The sequence below is a fragment of the Zosterops lateralis genome (genome assembly GCF_965231275.1).
Source record: "Zosterops lateralis genome assembly, chromosome: 19".
Taxonomy (NCBI): domain Eukaryota; kingdom Metazoa; phylum Chordata; class Aves; order Passeriformes; family Zosteropidae; genus Zosterops; species Zosterops lateralis.
In genome coordinates, this window is record NC_139779.1 from 4,191,908 (window position 1) to 4,209,585 (window position 17,678).

The 17,678-nt window shown below is 46.5% G+C and overlaps 1 protein-coding gene and 1 long non-coding RNA gene across 5 annotated transcripts in view; one reads left to right on the forward strand and one right to left on the reverse strand.

Moving 5' to 3' along the window:
• Positions 1–299: 299 nt before the first annotated feature.
• On the reverse strand, positions 300–7,260 carry LOC310917197. Of its 3 annotated transcripts, none has more exons than XR_014591418.1 (6): positions 7,120–7,260; positions 5,840–5,975; positions 5,491–5,599; positions 2,318–2,422; positions 1,082–1,169; positions 300–411 (listed from the first exon to the last, which is right to left on the reverse strand). It is a non-coding gene; the product is annotated as an uncharacterized lncRNA (long non-coding RNA). The 3 variants fall into 3 exon arrangements; XR_014591419.1 differs by lacking the exon at positions 7,120–7,260 and adding an exon at positions 6,600–7,106; XR_014591417.1 differs by lacking the exon at positions 2,318–2,422 and having other exon boundaries at positions 1,082–1,214.
• Positions 6,501–17,678, forward strand: part of SSH2 (slingshot protein phosphatase 2) — a 51,118-nt gene continuing 39,940 nt past the window's right edge. The window contains exon 1 of one of the 2 annotated variants that reach the window (XM_083875263.1): positions 6,501–6,591. In XM_083875263.1, coding sequence (XP_083731389.1) covers positions 6,536–6,591 — 56 coding nt within the window. In that variant the 5' untranslated portion in view covers positions 6,501–6,535. Of the gene's footprint in view, positions 6,602–17,678 lie in introns of both variants that reach the window. The other variant, XM_083875264.1, reaches the window with a different exon arrangement.

The window sequence follows — 17,678 nt, forward strand, 5'->3', positions numbered from 1 at the left end:
TGTACAGGAAAACGTGTGTTTATCCCTGCTGGAGATTACTAAGCTCTTGTAGTATAAACCTTATCTTCAGAATGTGTTTCCTGAATTCATCTTTCTGTCTTTCCTTTCAGTGACAGCTCAGTCTCTCTCTGGCATTTACTACAGCTGCTTGGGGAGAGTGTAATGCTGAGATAAAGAACAGTTCTGGTCATCTGCCAGCTCTGCTGACCACCAGAAAAAGTTCTGTGGGCCACGATTCAGTACAGTGGCCTTCATTTTTGAGTACCAGCTCTTTTATCACCAAACTGAGAGCAAAGGTATTGAACTGGCAGTAAAATTTGGGTTTATTAGATCAGTAACAAGTATCTGCAGGGCTGGTTCACTGCAAGGTCTGTGTGGTTGTAACGTGTTCAGTCCAGTCCGATGACATACCTGTGGATCACAATAATGTGTGAGATGATTTCAGGTGTGATCTTCAGGCTGAAGGATCAAGCAGAGTAATATCATTGCGTTGCCAAATTACCAGGTAAACACAGGGAGCTCGCTCAAAATATGAATGCTTATGAAAAGTGGTTTTGAATTTGTCATTCTAAGCGTGTGAAGAGAGGAGAATGAGGAACAGGGCAAGGACAAGCTGGGAAGTAAAAGGAATGAAGGTGGGTCAGATCCTTCAGCTACCAAAGGGGTCTAAAGTCCAGAACAGCTGCTCCCATGCACTTGTGCTCTTTCAGAGGGTCACAGAGGAGGGGCTGACCAGGAGGTGCCTTAAGGATTCCATACGTGCTTCTGTCTGCTGCTGAGCATGAACCAGGTGCTCTAGGCTAAAGGAATAGAAAGGGAAACTCTGAAATTCCCTTTCCTGGTGAGACACCTCCACAAGATTTCAAAGTTAAACGTGAATCTTCAGAGTTCTCAGCATTTTGTGAATTTCAGACACTTGAATGTATTTTGATAATCTGAGCCAGGGTTCCTGGACTCATTGCCGTTCAGCTAGTTGATGTCTTTGCATCAAAAATATTCCTTCATAAAATTGAGTGAGTGGATGTTGGACAGGAAAGAGTTAGATCTTTCTTTTCTACAGGTCACTGAAATAATACATTACCTACACTGGTGTTGCTTGTTGAGAACAGATATTGCTGCTTGTGTCCCTTTTCCTGCTCGGGTCCCTTCAGTCATCTTTGCTTCAAGCTCTGTGAAAAAGGTGTAATTGAGCGTTGGCCTCTCTGTGCCAGACCCTGTAAGATTTAATGATAAATAAACTGTACAGTGATTGGATGTGGAGCTGGTGAGGGAAGAGTTTAATGAACTGATAATATTGCAAAATAGGTGTTGAATTCTCAACTAGGCAGCCTAATCATCGATCATGATGGGCAGCTGACCAAAGGGCTTTAAAAGCAGGGGTTTGTTCTTTCAGTGATGCTTATCTCCCTACCCCTGTACTTGTCTGATTTCTTTGCACAAGAACTGGAAACAGAAATACTCTTTGACAGCTTAAATAACCAAATTTAGAATGTGGCTTCCTGTTCTGACTGGTTCTTCAGGATTAAAGTACAGTTTTGCGTGCTTTCCCTGTTCCTGCCTCCCCCTGCTTTTTTTTTTTTCCTCCGTTTTAATTTTTTTTTTTTTTTTAACTAGATATGGGCTCCTTTATAATTACTTGGTTAAGTTCCCCTGGCTGTGTGTAATGCAGCTGGTGTATGTAAGCCCTGCCTTGGTGGGTGGTATGTCTGTTAGTCACTGGGAAAGCTTTGTGTCTGTGCTGTACTCTCTATCTCGTTCTGCCCTGCGTGCATTGGCTTGTTTATGATCGCTGCTACTGAAATCGCTTCATGTTTTCCTGATAAATTGGACTGCAGAACGCAGAAGGCTTCATCTCCTATGCTAAAACCATCCAGAAGGCTTCTGACAGATCAACTTCTCCTCCAAGGTGCGGAGGCAGCACTAGGAGATGAGTGCAGGAGGTGCTGCTCTCAGCCAAGTCAGTCTCTACCTATTTACAGGTTTGCTGCACTAATTTAAGGCTCTTCCCAAATAAATCATCTATTTGGACGCTTAATCCACTCAGACTCATCTGTCAACTCTGTTCAGTGCTTAAAGCTATGAGTCCTCACAGCAAAAGAATGACTTAATAGACTTCCCACCAAAAACGCAGGGTCATCAGACCCTCAAAGAGCTCAGTGTGGCAGCAAATTTTTCAAGGCTACCCCTTAGGATCCTTTTCCCATCAGAGCTGATGCAAAGAGAGCTGCCTTTGTGGACAAAGACTGAGTGTAGCTGCCGGTGAGAAAAAACAAAGGACTTGGCCCCACCTCTGCACACGGAAATGAACTTGCTCTACCTCTGCTCCCCGGCGGTGCCTGTGCAAGGCTCCCGTGCTTGGCTGTGGGCAGGGACGTGTTGTTTTCAAAATTCGGTGGCTTTTCATAAATATCACCGGAAGCAGCTGTTGAACAGTAAAGAACAAAGTTTCCACATGTGCAGTAAAGGTGGCTGAGCAGGCATGGCCGTGGCACATTGCTCGGCAGGGAGAGGATGTGCTGGGGATGAGGGGGAGGTTTGTTTGTCTAACACGGCAGCTTCACGAGTTTTTTTGATAATCCCCTGAAAACATGAATCTGGTTTCTGCATTGCCTTATCTGTGATACTGATAATAATGATTGAGGGCAAAATTCCTATGTGTGACAGCCTCCCACTGTCCCCTTTACCTTGAACATGACCAATGTTACAGCTGTAGTACTTTCCATACATGTAGGAACAGAACATTCCTTGATTTTGCAGAGTACCTGGACTTCAGTCTAAACAGACTTAATAATACCCAACCCTTCATACTCACTGGAGTTAGAAAGACTATGACCATATATTGTGTCCATTAGGGTGAGATGAGGTCATCTCATCTCAAATGAAAAGAGGTCATCAGGTCCCCCTTAGGGTAGACTAAAAATTGAAGATGTATAATAAGACAATCATGCTCCAGATTTAATCATGTTAACACGTGAGCAGACCCTCAGGAAGCCCCTGTGGGATAGGAGTGGGTGGAACACGATGACACCTGCACCTTTGTGTGGTCTGACAAGAAGCAGCAATTCAGCCTGAAGCTGTTGATCTTGGATGGAAACAGAAGCTTGATGAATGCCCTGTTTGCATGTGGACTATGTGCACTGACAGGACTGGGTGTCCAGCTCTGAGCATGCCTCTTGCAAGTGTCAAATCTGGGCAGGCCAGTTCCCAGCCTGAATGGAGCACTTCATGGTGACCTGTGCACCAAGGCCTGGGCTGGACAGGGAGAACCCCATTAGCAAGTGCTAGTCCTGTGTAGGACACAGAATTACTCTGCAAGATCAAAAACTGCCAACATGCACCTGGAAAGCGAAACAGCTGAAGGTACTGTGCAAGCTGCTGTGATTGTGTAGTTTTGCAATGCAGACGCTGGTGAAAATGATGACTGCATGAATAAACAATATGTTGTCAGCCTTGTCTGCCAGACCAAACACTACAAGTCAATATGAGAGATTTGTGCATGCATGTTCTCCTTCCAGCCCCTGAAACTTCTCTCCAGAGACAGCTCTGGTAGCTTTCCCTCTACTCCCCCCTCCTGAAGTGCCTGCTCAGACATCCCTCACACTCTTTGGGTTTTTTCCATTGTGCTTCCATAACTGGTTCTAGCTGCTGTCTTAGTGTAGCAATGATTAGGGGATGGGTGTTTTTATGGTTATGTATATAATTCAAAGGTTCAAAGGTGTTCAAAGGTTAAACGGGCTCCTGCTGTCCCACAGGCTTGTGGTGTCACGGTGCCTTGCAGGGTTTCCTGCCTGCTCCCCTGGGCCCCGCTGATCCTGTGGCCTCCTGGGGAGTGTGAAATGATGAGAACTCGGGCAAGCAGTGCCCTCATCCCTGCAGCAAAGTATCATTTCGTGCACTGGGCTGGGCAGCACTTGAGACCCCAGACAGGCGTATTTACATCTTGTCATGCAGTGATTAATGGCTCTGCTCACATGCTCTGTTGCGGCACCGTGGTGATTTAGGCTGCTACCTGTCATCACTGCAATTTTGTGCACTTTAAATTCTTCATGTATTTGTCCCAGCAGAGTGCACCTGCTTCCAGCCAGGAGCAGTTTCTTGGCTGTCTTGTGACTTGCTGCCTAAACTCCATCTCGTGCATCCCTTTCTTTCTGCCTGCTCCTTGCTCCTGCATGCTGAGACATCGATTTACTCAGTCTAAACTTTTACTCATTTCTAAATATAGGAGCAACTTTGACAAAGAAATAGACTTGTTCCCTAAGTCTGATGTTAAAAGCAAAATATGAAAATAACAGCACTTAGTGCTGTTGTCTAGTTGGCAACGTGGTGATGAGTCAAAGATTTGACTTGATCTTGGAGGTCTTTTCCAACCTTAATGATTTTCTGAGTCTCCACAAATGGACAGTGGGAACTGAAATGTTAATTTCACTAGCATGTACCTGAAAGCAGTGCCACTTTCAGGCTGGAGTTTCAAACTTTATGGTAACAAACCCAAGTTCAAATAGCTTTTTTTAGTGCAGATTTCAAGATACAGACTTACTTGAGGATTTCCTATTTCTGTTCTCTAAAGGTTCGAAAAGAAAACAAATGGGATATTTCTGTCATCACTTGGTTCCCTGGCATATGGAGATGCAGTGCATGATTGTATTAATCCAGGACTAATTCATTTACAAATCTATTATCCATATGTTATGAGTAGCTGCTTGTAGTTAATCACTGCACTGGTTTTCAGCAGGTTTTAAGTGCTTGCCTTAACGTAATGGTGGTTACGTGTAAGAAATCTGACGTGTCTGGACAGTATCTAAGTACATTTAGTCTTCTACAATGCTTGAATAAAGCCCTTGAGTTATTAATTAGAATAGAACAGAAGTTCTGAGCTTGTTTTTCAGTCTGTGAATGTGTGGTATGTGTTACTACTGAATATGAGGTTCTTGCCAGTCTCTTGACCTCTGAAAGGATTGAGTTACCCTCCATTTCTTAATGTCCCGATTTTTCCATTGCTTCTTGCAACCAACTTAATTTCTGCCTAACAAAATGATTTTTTTTGGCATTGCAGCAAGCTGGCACTGCATTTCCTTTACAGCTGTGAGGCACCATTACTAGAGCTGCGCTCTTGGCTATATGGGATGACATTGCTTAAATTATTGCGACCAAACAATACCCTCGCAAAACTTGCAGAATCACAAATTCCATTGCTTTGCCCTTTTTTCTGCCCATCCCTGAAGTGGAGATGGTCAAGACCTTTCAGACAAATGTCTTCTTGCTCCTGTCAAGTCTCCTATCAAGACCCAAAGTAGCTGCCATCACACTGTGTTGGTTTTTCAACCTCTCTCAGCTTCTCTAAAACTTTTAGTTAATAATTGGAAATGAAGCTGATGAAGCTTTTGGCTTCCAGCTCTGCTGCCAGATCAGAGGGGCAGCTCTGCAGTTGATGCCTTGGTATTTTTTGCTCTTGAGTAGATGTCATTAACAAGTGGTTGTGTTTAAACTCACCTCTTCCCCTGGCAGCTCACTTGTGCCTCCTTGCTGGGCATGTGCCACCCAAGGCAGATGACTCAAGGCTGGTATATCGTGTTCCTCTGTGCGGGGATGTCGTGCATTCCTATGGGAAACACAAAACTGAGCTTGCTTCCAGCCCAAGGCTCCTCGTTTGTTCGCCCGCGCTGCTTGCTGGGTGCAAGGGCTGGAGAATGCCGGCCTGGGATGGGCAGTGCAGGCTGGGATCGAGCCCACCCCGCCTCTCCCCACTGGAAAACTGTATTAAGTTTCCTTCGCACTGTAACATCTGAATTCCCAGCAGCCAAACGACAAGACTTTCGTTCTAAATAACTTCCTTTCTTACTTTTCTCGAGGGGCGATGGAGCTAAAGATTAAACAGCACTGAAAGGCAGCTGCTTCTCTTCTCCTTTGGCAGAAAGCAAGTTGTCGCGTCTCTGCGTATGAAAGTTACTGCCAAGAACTCTTCCACCCCCCGTCTCCTGCAGGAGAGAAATTAAGGTCGTTTCCTAAGCACCCGAGTTGTCGCTGCCTGCCTTTTGCAAAGCATCGTTTGATGTGCTGCATCAAACCCGGTTGCAGGGCGTGCAGCCTCGCTGGCCTAGATCTGAGGAGGGAAAAAGGGGAAATGAGAAGGGAAGGGAAACACAAAAACTGGGCACACCCGCGCGCGGTACTGTGCGCCGTCCCTCGCTGCTGCTGCCCGACAGCTGAGCCCCGGCCCGTGAGAGGGGCGGACCGTCCGCCTGTCCCGGTTCTGCGTGTCCTGGTTCTGCGTGTCCCCGTGCCGCCTGTCCCCATCCCGCCTGTCCCTGTCCCGCGTGTCCCCGTCCCGCCTGTCCCTGTCCCGCCTGTCCCATCCCGCGTGTCCCCTCCCTTCCCCGCAGCCCCGCGCCGCCACGTGCGGGTGTGGGCGGGGCAGGGGCGGAGCCTGCCCGGGCCCCGCCCTCGGGGCGCGCCTGCGCGGTGGGGGCGCGGCGGGCGCGGGGCAGAGCGGCGGTGCCGATGCCGCGGGGCAGGGCGGCCGCCGCGGTGGGGAGCGATGATCCCCTACTTCTCCGACAACGCCGTCATCTCCCAGGGCGCCATCGCCCAGCTGTGAGTACCGGTACACGCCGCCGAAACTCCCCGAGACTCCCCTTCCCGGTGCCGCTCCGCCTGCCCCGGCTCCCGGCGGCTCCCCCTGCCCGGGCGTGCGCTGCGCTCACTCCGCTCTCCCCTCCATCCCCTCTCTCCCCGCCCGCTCCGTTCCCGTAGTTCCCTCCGCCGCCGGTTGCCTCCGGGCAAACTTTCCCCTGCCCGGCACCGCAGTGTGGAAGTGCTGATAAGCGCCGGCAGCGCCCGGCGGCTGCTGCTCCCTCGCCGCTCGCTTCCCTGATTTTATTTTTTTTTTTTTTCCTACAAGTCCAGTCCGAGCGCTTCTCTCAGTGTTACCCGGGAGCTGCCGGGGCCGCTCAGGGCTGCGGGACCCCCGCGGACCCGGCTGGGCGCTGACAGCGGGGTACAGATCCCCGGCCGGCTTTTGGGCTTAAAGCAGAGATTGGCCCCTTGATCTGATCTCTTGGCTTATCGCAGAGCGGCAGAGAGGGGCAGCGGGGCTGGGGTGTCCCGGCTCTGAGGCATTACCCTGAGCACCTGCGGGTCACAAGGCAGAGGCGTGGAGCTGCTCTCTCCCAGTTGTTCGGTGCTGTCAGTCCTGGGCAGCTCTCAAGTGTCTCCGTGTCCCAGACTGGGCCGCATGGAAAATCAGACTCTCCAGCTGCACACCCCCCCTTTGATATGCAGATACGAGTCATCATTTAATTTATAAACAATTAACAGCCGCTGCCCGAGTGGTGGGGTTTGGCTGGAAAGATTAAGGAGGGAAGTGGCGGCTCTGGGGTGGTAGATAAGGCGTTCATAGAGATAGTCGCTGTGGTCTAGCCATGCTTGGTACTTCTTTAAAGAACCCAACAGACTGTTTTATCTCTTAGAAACATCATGAAAGGCTTCCAGATAGTGGGATAAAGCTCTGGGTCCCACCTGGAACTGTGTTCTTGTCTGCTAGAACTGCAGCTGCCTGGCACTTACCAAGTCTTTAGTAGATGTATCTGCTTATGCTTCATATGGAAATGAGTCCCCGGACTCTGTGCCTTCTTTTGTGAGCACTAGCAATCACTGCTGCAGTTGGTAATCGGTTCAGTTAAATCTCTCTGAGCCTTTCATACTCAACCCAAAATGTTTGTAATTAGTATTTTTTTTTTTTCTGCTCGCAGTGTTGCCTGTAAACATCAGGGCTTTCCCTGTGGTTGCTGATAATGTAGGTTTAACAGAGATGTACCTAAATTGTTCTTCCAAAGCAGTGGTGCAAACTGGATATGCCCTGGGCTTTGGGAAGTTGCAGTAATTCTGAAATTGTGGCGAAAACCCCAGCATACTGTGGGCTGAAACATTTCCTTGGAGCTCCAGATGATTTACCGAGCTAGAGTAGGTAGCCAGGTAACAATTGAAGTGCTTTTAAGGTGTTTGTTTTACCCGCTGCTCAAACACTTAACCCGCGGTTGAAGACTGTACAGAAAGGGATCAAAAGAAAGAGGAAATGCTGCTCGTCTCTGCTCCCTCCGTCACATGTCACACGGGTCCCTGCACTGAAGAGCCTCGTGGTGGTTTAAATGGCCACTTGGTTGGAAGGACCACCCTTTCCTTTTCTGGGGAGAGAGATAACAGAGTTATCAGAGTGGAGCTTACACTGTCCTCTGCCTTCTGTGAGGGAAGATTATTAATAAGCACGAGAGTGACAGAGCTTTTGGTTCTCACAGGGCTGAGTTCTCTGGATTAATATTTTGCTAGTGTTCTCAATCAGGATGGTGCTGCGATTCTCTGGCTGGCCCAGTATTTAAAGTTTGTGCTCCTAATTACAAGTTCACAAAGGCTGATTAATATTGGATGTCCTTATTTCATCATGGGCAAGACCTAAAAATCCAGATTTAGTTGTTTGCTATGCTAAAAATGTGTTCTCTGTGGAGTGGGAAGGGCAGTGGTGACCCAAACATTATCAGAAACTTCTGTTTCAGTGTATTCTTTAGTAGATGTATTTGGCTGATCAGCTCTGACTTTCAGAGATCAGCAGAAATTACACTTGTGTTGACGCTTTTAGTCAGTAATGTAGTCAGCTGGTCTGGGTCTAATTCATTTCAGGTTCACAAGGATTGAAATAATGTCCGGGAGACTTGTGTTTATCAAAATGCTCAGAATTTATAGTTGTAACTTGTTCCAGAAAGTCTTTCTCCTCTCACTGAACCTAGGGGGAATTCTGGTGATTTACTAGTTTATTTGTGTGTAGGCTTCAAAACTTACTTTGGTCTACTAAAACTCTAAGGCAGCTGATAGAAAAGATAGAAATAAAAAAGCAAAGCTTCAGATAGTCTGCAAATATCAAAGAATTTTTAATGAGAAACCTGGAGGAATTGCCATGGATCAGTTCTTCCTGCCTACAGTCGCTTCCTTTGCCTCTGGCCAAGTTCTAGTTATTCAATTCATTGCTGGTGTCCCTAAAGTGGCTTTTCCAAGTTTCTCTGATAATGCCAGATTCCTCTATCACCCAGTTTTCCTCTTTATCTCAGTGACAAAGTAGGATGGCCCAGCCATCAGGGCACTCACTTGGAGATTGAGAAAACCCAGCTCTTGCTTTCACTGTGCCACATCCTTCCTGTGTGAGTCCTGCCAGGCTGTGTTCACCGGGGCTGGAAGGTGCAGAGGATGCTCAGCCTTTATTCAAAACCTGAGCATTGACCACCTCCCTTTGGTGCCCACATCCCTCTGGCGTTTTGAAGCATTTTTTCTTGTGTTCAAATACTTTTGACTTTGCATTGGCTTCCTTTCTGCCAGGCAGCAGTGGGAGCCCAGTCTGAGCACAGCTGAGCACATGTTGAAGCACCCCTGCCCTGTTTACTCCTTCAGCACTCAGGAGCCAGATGGATCTAAAAGCACAAATACACTCACTGTTTTCCATGGTTCTCGTGCTTGCCTCGCACCAGTCTATTTTCTATTATAAGATATTAACTCATAATTTTTATATGTATTTTAAACTTTGAGGGGGAATAAAGAAGGAGCAGGAGTAGACTCTTCACAGCATTGTGAATTTAAGGTAGCGCTCTTAGGGGGGAAAAATAAACCTAAGAAGTTAAACTGAATTTTCAGTGTTAGGTGGACACAAAATGTCCTTTCAGACCTGATTTAGCAGCCTGTTACTCTCTCCCGTAATCAGTTTTGTTCTAAGTGACAACCCTTGTGTGCAGAGTGTGAAGAAACAACACTTCAGGAAGTGGAAGTTCTGAGGCTGTGCAGGTAATTACAAGCTGTACAGTAAATGACAACACTGGGTAATTCAGGCTCATTGTGTTGCCACCTCCGTGCTGTAACCTGTCTTTGTGCCCGGCCTGCTTGGCCCTTTGTCCTCCCCCACCCCTTCTCCTCTGTCATGCAGCCGTGGCCTTTATGGTGGGAAATTTCATGACCACCTAATCTTGGATTGTGCCAGGTGCCAAGTCAGGAACTTGGATAGGTGCTTGGCTGCTGTTGCCATTTTTTGGAGAGCTGCTTATTTATTTATTTCTTGTATGGGAAGCCTTACAACCTTTTTATCTCCTTGTGTTATTGCTGCCAAAACCCTTGGCCGTTCAGCAATTAGACTGCAATCCTCTGAGCAGCATGTTATTGGAAATCTTTAATTGCTTCTGTGCCATTGTAAAGCACTGTAGTTTTGTGAGTGTTTTACCATTGTGCTGAGAATCAATGATATTTAAGAGCTGAGGAGGAGATGCTTGTAAACTCCCATAAAAAGCCTGGAAGATCAGCAGAGTCATTCCAGTTATCACTGTCAACTCTAACTAAAGTTGCCTTATGAGCTGAGGGTTGCTCTGGCTGGAAGTGCTTGAAATACAGAAAGCAGTTGATCAGCCCTTCATGTCTTGTAGAGCCTGGTAGGATCAGGGCAGACTCAGCAGTTGTTTTCTCCATTCAAGTGTGCATTGTGTGCTCTGGGTTTGTCCTGCTGCAGAAGACAGCCTTGTACTCCATCATGGGAACGTGCAGGGGAACCTGACCCCTTACCCTTCCTGCCCACCCCTCCATGCAGCTGAGCTCACCCTGCACAGTGGATGGGCTTCCTGTTGACAGAGCAGAATTGTCGGGGATTTCTCATCTTTTTTGTTTCTTTGCTGCTTGTGATGAAACAAATGCAATGTTTAAGAGGCCTCTTACAACCCACGGATTACTAAAAACTATTCAAATAGGTTGTGGTATTTGCGTAAAAGTAGTATGGTCTGTGCAGAGTTGATCATTAACTAAGCCAGGGCTCTATTGGTCATAACTACATTTCCTGTTTGGCTTTTCGTTTTACTCCCCTGGAAGCTGTGGGGTTTTGTCTCACCAATCCTTCCTGGTAAGGGCTGGAAGAGAGACAGAGATGATTATCAGACATCAAATCAAAACCTGAGCCACAAACCAGTGTTTCAAGGACAAACCCCCCACGCCACCACCCTTTTTGAGCAATATGTTTTAGTTAGGAAGCCCACGCTGCTGGACTGCCAAGTTAATGTTTCAAAAGGATTTAAATGGTGGAGTTGACTCTGAGATTGTGTTGTCTTGAAACATCTGCAGATGTTCCTGTCTCTGGAAATGCTTGGGATTTTTCTAAAGACCACAAAGCAGAAGGACCCCAGTGAGATAATCAGCAGAAAAAAACCTTTTGGGGCCAGTTAATAGCTGGCTGGGATATTTTTGCAGGACTCTACGTCCTTGCACCTTTATCTCAGAGCCCCTGGTTAAAATATTGCTTCATTGTTTTAAAAACAACTTCAAGCTAACTTTCTTGACAGTTGCTTCTGACTAGTGTTTGCAGGGTCAGAGAAAGTTTAAAATTCTGCATCCCGTTCTGCAGTAGGCTCTGAAGAGCTGCTGTCTCCCCTGCATTGGTCTGACAAACAGCATTTAAATTATCAGCCTGTATAGGCCTAAAACTAGTTCAGCAAATATTTTTCTCCAGTGTAATGGATGTAATGTGTACAGAGCAAATCTGCAACTTGAGTTTCCAGCCATGGTATTTCATAGCAGCTGGTTGAAGACTCAAATTTTCACAAACATGTGGAGCAAAACTCACTCTTGTCCTTAATAGTAAACACTTGCGCTTTTGCTGAAGTATTCCAAAGCCACCCGTTTTCTTTCCATGTGCAGCTTGGCCAGAGCTTGAATCCAGCAGCTTGGGAAGGAACTGCAGACTGGCAAGAGCTGTTCTGCAGCCACCTATTGCTGGGCTGTGTGGGATTAACCAAGTGTTTTGTGACAGCAGCTTTCTGGTTCAAGGACATCAGCGTGTGGATGAGGGAGGGTGGGGAGAAGAAAAGCCTGTAAAGGTAAACTTAAAAGACAAGTCCCACAGTTGCTGAAGGCTGGGAGTGACAGGAATCCAACCTGGAAGATCTCAGTGTAGGATTGGCATTTCTTGGTGTTGGCAACTTGATACATTTGGGTACTTCTGGGTATATTGAGGCCACAGGCTCCTTGTTCAGTGCATATTCCTGTTTATCCATTATTTATCTGCCCCTCATCACCATAGTGTTTAGCTCTTTGGGCTCCCTGGTTTACTTGCAATAAGCCATTTAAGCAGAATACTTCTCCTCAAAACACCTTTGTTACAAGTAGGCTAAACCCAGACTGCTGAACCAGAAACGATTTAGTCCTTTCTTTTAAACAAATGATCTTTGTCACTTATTAGCAAACTCCTTCATTTGTTCACACACTCCTCACAATGCCTTAATGAGCTCCATGGTGTCCCACCAGCCGGGGCTGCCCAGGATCTCCTCGGGAACGCTGCAGGTTGGGCTCTGGGTTGCTCTGTTAAACTTCCAGCTTTTCCCTGGCAGAGCACAGCTCTGTGACATCTGACTGTTGCACTGTGGCTTTAGTGGAGGCACCAAGGTGGATCAGAGTAAGTTCATCCCAAGGTCCAGAGCTGTCTGGAGGTGTCCAGGGTGGAGGGGGCCCCCTGTTAAATTGAGCTTGGAATTGTCTGTGGTGTTATCGTGTATAATGTGCTGGATTTCCTCACTCTCTGTGATTTGTTTGCCAGTGTGAAGAGAATAAATTTGCTTCTCTGAGCCTCTTTTTGCCCTGCAGCCTCTTTTCATGCAGTATCCCAGCTGGATGCTTTGGAGTGGGCTGTTACCTGTGTCTTGGCTCAGGCACCTGTAGCTGACAGGCACAGGCAGCCCTTTTCTGCATGTATTGTTCATGTTTTGTGACACTCCAAGTGGTAGGTGGGACTGGAGTAGGGTCATTTTGATTAGCAAATGATAAATTTACCTTGGTCAGGTTATAATGTAAGGGGGAATCCTATTTACATAAAGATGTAAAAAGCTATCATTAGTCTTTTGTTAGTTTCCTGCTTGTTTTCTGCAACTCAATGCTGAATTAAAATGAACCCAAATTGTGGGAGGAGTTTTACTGGGATTTTTTTTGTTGTTGTTGTTTGTTTAGTTTGTTTGGGTTTTTTAAGGGCTTATTGCATGGTGGTGTGTGAAGAGCTTGTCACTGGCTTTGTTGTTGTTATTGTTAGGGTTGGTTTGTTGGTTTTTTTCTCCCTTTATTTGCTTTGTAAAAGAGATGGAGAAATCAAAAAACAAATGCAGAGTGGAACAGCCGCATTCCTCTGTGGCGCAAAGACTGAAAGCCAGTTAGTCTAAATAAAAACAAACAGCTTGTCAGCACCATTTCTGGCCCTCCTGTTGGTTTGCTGTGATGAGAAAATTGCAAGAAAGCAAAAGAGGAATATCCACGAGCCTTGATAGCAAGTGGAGGTGACACAGATATCCACCCCAGAGGTGGGTGATGCTGTGCCCAGTGTGTGTGAACAGGACTGGTGTATTTTGGAAAGCAGGGTAAGGAGATGGGCCAGGACATCACCCAGATTCCCAGCACAGTCCCCAGCAAAACCTTGACACTGCTGTAATCTTCCTGACTCTTTTGTCCTTAGTTCCTTCAAGTACATCATGAAATGTTCTGAGAGGCTCTCTAGCTTGAAATTAAGCAAATATCTATTCTGGAGCCTTTTAAAAAGCTGTTTAAGAGCCTTTTCCCTAAAGTACACTGTGTTCTTGTTAGAGACTTCGCTGGGTCTGTGGTACATAGCAGTGTTTAGTATTCTGATGGTCTTTCTACTTTAATGTGTGGTTTTTAAAGGGGTTCTGTGCTTTTAGGAAACACGAAGACCTGAGTTAACCACAGAAAATTGGCTGCCAAACTGCTTAAAGTGCTAATTCTGCTGAAATTTAGCACCTGATTTTTGCAGGGATAAACACATCTGGAATCTCTATTCTTCTGAGTTCAAACTCCTGTAAAATAAAACTTTATTTAATGTGTTTCCAATCTGAGTCTTAGTCAGCAAAACTTTGCAGGGTTTTTATGTTGAGTTAAAAACTCCTTTATATGCATTTTGAAGTAAAGCATCGACATCCCCCTGAAAGTTGCATGAAGGTGCTAAAAGAGTTGGTTAATTTGCAGCTGTGCTGAAAAATCACAAATGCAAAACTGCAGGGTGATGCTTCAGAATTAAGCACTTTACTGTTCTTCCTTTAATTTACTTTTTTTGTGAGCAGATACCATGAAGAGCGGATGGTTCACAGTACTTCTTCCCTGCTTGTATTTAAAATAGCTGTACAAAACCACTTCAATTCTTAGGAATATTTTGAAGAAGTTTTCTTGTCTCCTATTTAGAAATCTCCCAGTTCCTTTTGCCTCTTAGGGTGCCCTTCATTTCAGCTTTTGTTTAAGTTGGGAGATGCTGTGCTGGTGTTAGACATCCCACAGTCTGTCAGCTTCTGTTTAAAGTGGTGTATGGTGAGTGATTAATGGAAATTATTTCGGGAATAAAGGACTCCTGGTAAGCTGATCCCTATTCAGAGCACCAAAAGAAAAAGCAGAGTCACAAGAGATGTTGTCTCCAGGAAGAACTTGTAACATCCGCGGGGGGAAGAGTTGGATTGGAAAGGGATGCTGAGCTTGCATTTTGAAATGGATCATAATTATATCTCATGGTCTGATTTGGAGAGCTTTTCCTGATGGCTCCGGAGGCTGATTGTCACTTACACCAGCAGGATGTTGGAGTGTTTTTTGTGGCTGCTGTCAGGGTAGGTGTGCTGTGCTGGGGGTGTGTGCTCTGAGCTCCTTGTCTCTCCAGGCTGTTACCCCTTTCCCTCAGTGCTGGGTCCCTGAACCCCAAGTGAAGCTGTGTTTCTTCTTTGGTTTGCAGCTTTACATCGAATCTGAAGTTTGCATTGACCTTGCTTCGTGCAAAGAGCAGTCCTTCTAAGTGTTGCCCTGGGTTGAAGGCACAGTATCTATTAAACTATTGCAGCTATAAAATGTTTCTGATCCTTTGTCTTTGATGATTCCTTACTTCTAGCTGATTAAAATTTCAAGTTCGTTAGTTGCAGCCACATTTAAGTTTGTACTCCCTTAATTGTAGTTTTGCTGTTCCTTAAAGTCCCTGGTGTATTTGCAAGGGGAAACAGATCAATGGCCTGATTATGGGCTGTACCATCACTACAGGTAAAGCTCCCTATGACTTCCAGTTTCAAATCAAAACCTATTGAAAGAAACCTGGCGCATGGCAGTTCTTTATGAAACAGCCCACAAACCATCTCACATCACTGGCTACTGCTGACTGTCCTTTTTGCTAATATAAAGGGACAGTCGTTCCTAAACCAATTTTACTGTTCCTGCTGGAAACTGTCATTTGGGGATCAAATACCATTGCATGGGGAGGATGCAGTAAGAATGAGAGAAAATTGAAAATGCTGAGTGCTGCAGAAGTTAAAATACTGAACAAATAACTTCCTTCTATATTTTTATGAGTCAAATCCAACAGCCTCTTGATGATTTTCGATGCTTTTGGTAAACAAGCATCTGCTTCTTCTTAGCAAGAGGAAAAGGCTTATTATTCAGCATTGATTTCTTTGTGTAGAGACAGAGTGGTCCTTGTTTTGGTGCTCTATTTACAGGGGTCTGTTAATGTATTTACTGAGGGCAGCCAACAAGGCTGTGATCAGAGCCAGGCAGCTTCCCCAGCATAATTCCTCCATCCCATGCCCTGGTTGGGGTGGTTGCAGAGCCGAGTCCTGGCACAGTTCTGCTTCTCAAGGCAGCAGGAGCTCTGCTCCCTGGCTGACCACAGCCATGCTCGGTGCTGGCCACATGCACTGGGACCAGGAAAAGGCAGAGCAGCCTCTTCCTTGACCATCCTGGGCCCGTGCCTTTGGCAGCTGTGGCTGCTGGGGAGGGAGTGGGGGGCACAGGGTGCTCTGCCTTGCGTGGGACCCGGGGACTTGTCAGCTCCTGGTCACGCCCATCTCGGGGAGACCAGTGCTGGCCGTGCTTCAGGCAAGTCAGTGATCTCCTTCCATCTGTAAAGTGCTGGGCATACTTTGTCTAAATATAGGGGACCCTGGAGCTGGCTGTGGTGGGGAGGGACAGTATGTTGACCTCAGTGTGTCTCCTGTGACTTGTGTTACAGTCGTATTTAAAGCAGACGGGTCCTTCTTGCAGGATGCTGCCAGTCAGGCCAAACATGGTCAGGTCTGTGACAGTGACATACAGGGAGATTGGCATAAAAAATTGTTATAAAATGTCCTGCATTTAATCGTAGTGGGGAGAGACCAGGTTGTTAATCAGCTGCTGGAGGGGCTGTCAGCTGTCATTTAAGGTTTAAAAAGAAACGTGCTGTGTATGAAGGCAGTGCTTTCAAACTCTGGTGGCAGGGGAGATTACCATGTGGTTTAAAGATAATCAACATGGACTGTGTTAATTAGGAGAGAAAAAAGATAAGGGTGTGTCAATCAGAGGGGTGTTCTTCCTGAGGATTAACTAATCAAAAAACTGGTGGTTATTTTTCTCTGTTCCTTGATGTGATAGATTCTGCTTAGGAAGATTTCTCATTTCGATCAGTGTTTCTAAGAACATACTTGTGAAAGCATTTTGTTGGTACCACAGGAGCTGGCTCACTTTGGGCAGGCTGAGCTGGTAGGAGCATGGCATGTGGTGGTAAAACACTGTGGAGTGTTCTCCTGGGTGCTGCTGTCCTGCTCTGTGAACCCGGTGATATGCATTAAAAATGCCCAAGGATGTTTAAACAGTATATGGCACAAGAAGAATGTCTTGTAGAGCTTTCATCTGGGAATGTCTTGACTCGGAGACCTGGAAGCCTTTGGGGACTATCATGTAAAACAAATTCCTTTCATGGTCTCACTTCCGGTCTGGGTCTCTTGCTTTAGAAAGTGCAGAGAATCAAATTTCTTCTGTAAACACTAAGTGCCTGGATTTCTTAATCAGCATCTTAATTGTGTTAGCCACCCCCTTCCTGGTCTGTGAACTGCCGTGCTCGGACTGCAGGAAGAACGACTTTCTGCATATCTTCAGTCTCAAATTCCAGAGACATCAGGGCTTTGTTTGCACAACTTGTTTTGCTGTTGCTTTTTGGAATCTTTTTCTTTCTCTCTGGGCAGAGTCTCTGAAGCCACCTTGGAGGCTGAACATGGGCCACCAACACATGCATTGCTGGGACTCCCTCAGTGTTGCATAGCCAGGGAGATGGGCAGTAAAGCTTTTTGTGCTGTGTGGAAAACGGGTCCTTTTCAGTCTGTGATAACTTAAATCGTCCCTACTTAATTCCCTTCTTCATTGCCATGGTGATCCCACAACCTGCACCCAGGTTTGTGTTCTTGAAATAACTCATGATCTGATGTCATCAGCGGGGTGTCCCCTCAGTCCTCGCTGCTTCTCAGCGGTGACAACAGCCACAACTCAGCTCGGCACATCTCCCTCTCCCCAGGCTCAGCACCAGGACATTCCCTCCCTTCCTAGGCTGCCAAGGGCTGGCAGAAGTGCTGGAGACAGGCTCGGCAGCAGGGTGACACAGGGAGGGCTCTGTGAGGGTTACTGTAGGAGCACACGCTCAGCAGCAGCCCAGTGAAACCCAATCCGGGGCTGCCAGCAGCAGGCTGGGCACAGGGCTGGGTGCTGAGGAGGCAGCTGATGTCTGTGCAATGCATGCTCTGCCTGCATTGCCTGAGCTTTAGGAGTTTGTTGAGCTGGTTTATCCGTAGGCCAAGAGTATGCGAGGGGAACAGGAAACCCACATGGACTTTCACTTC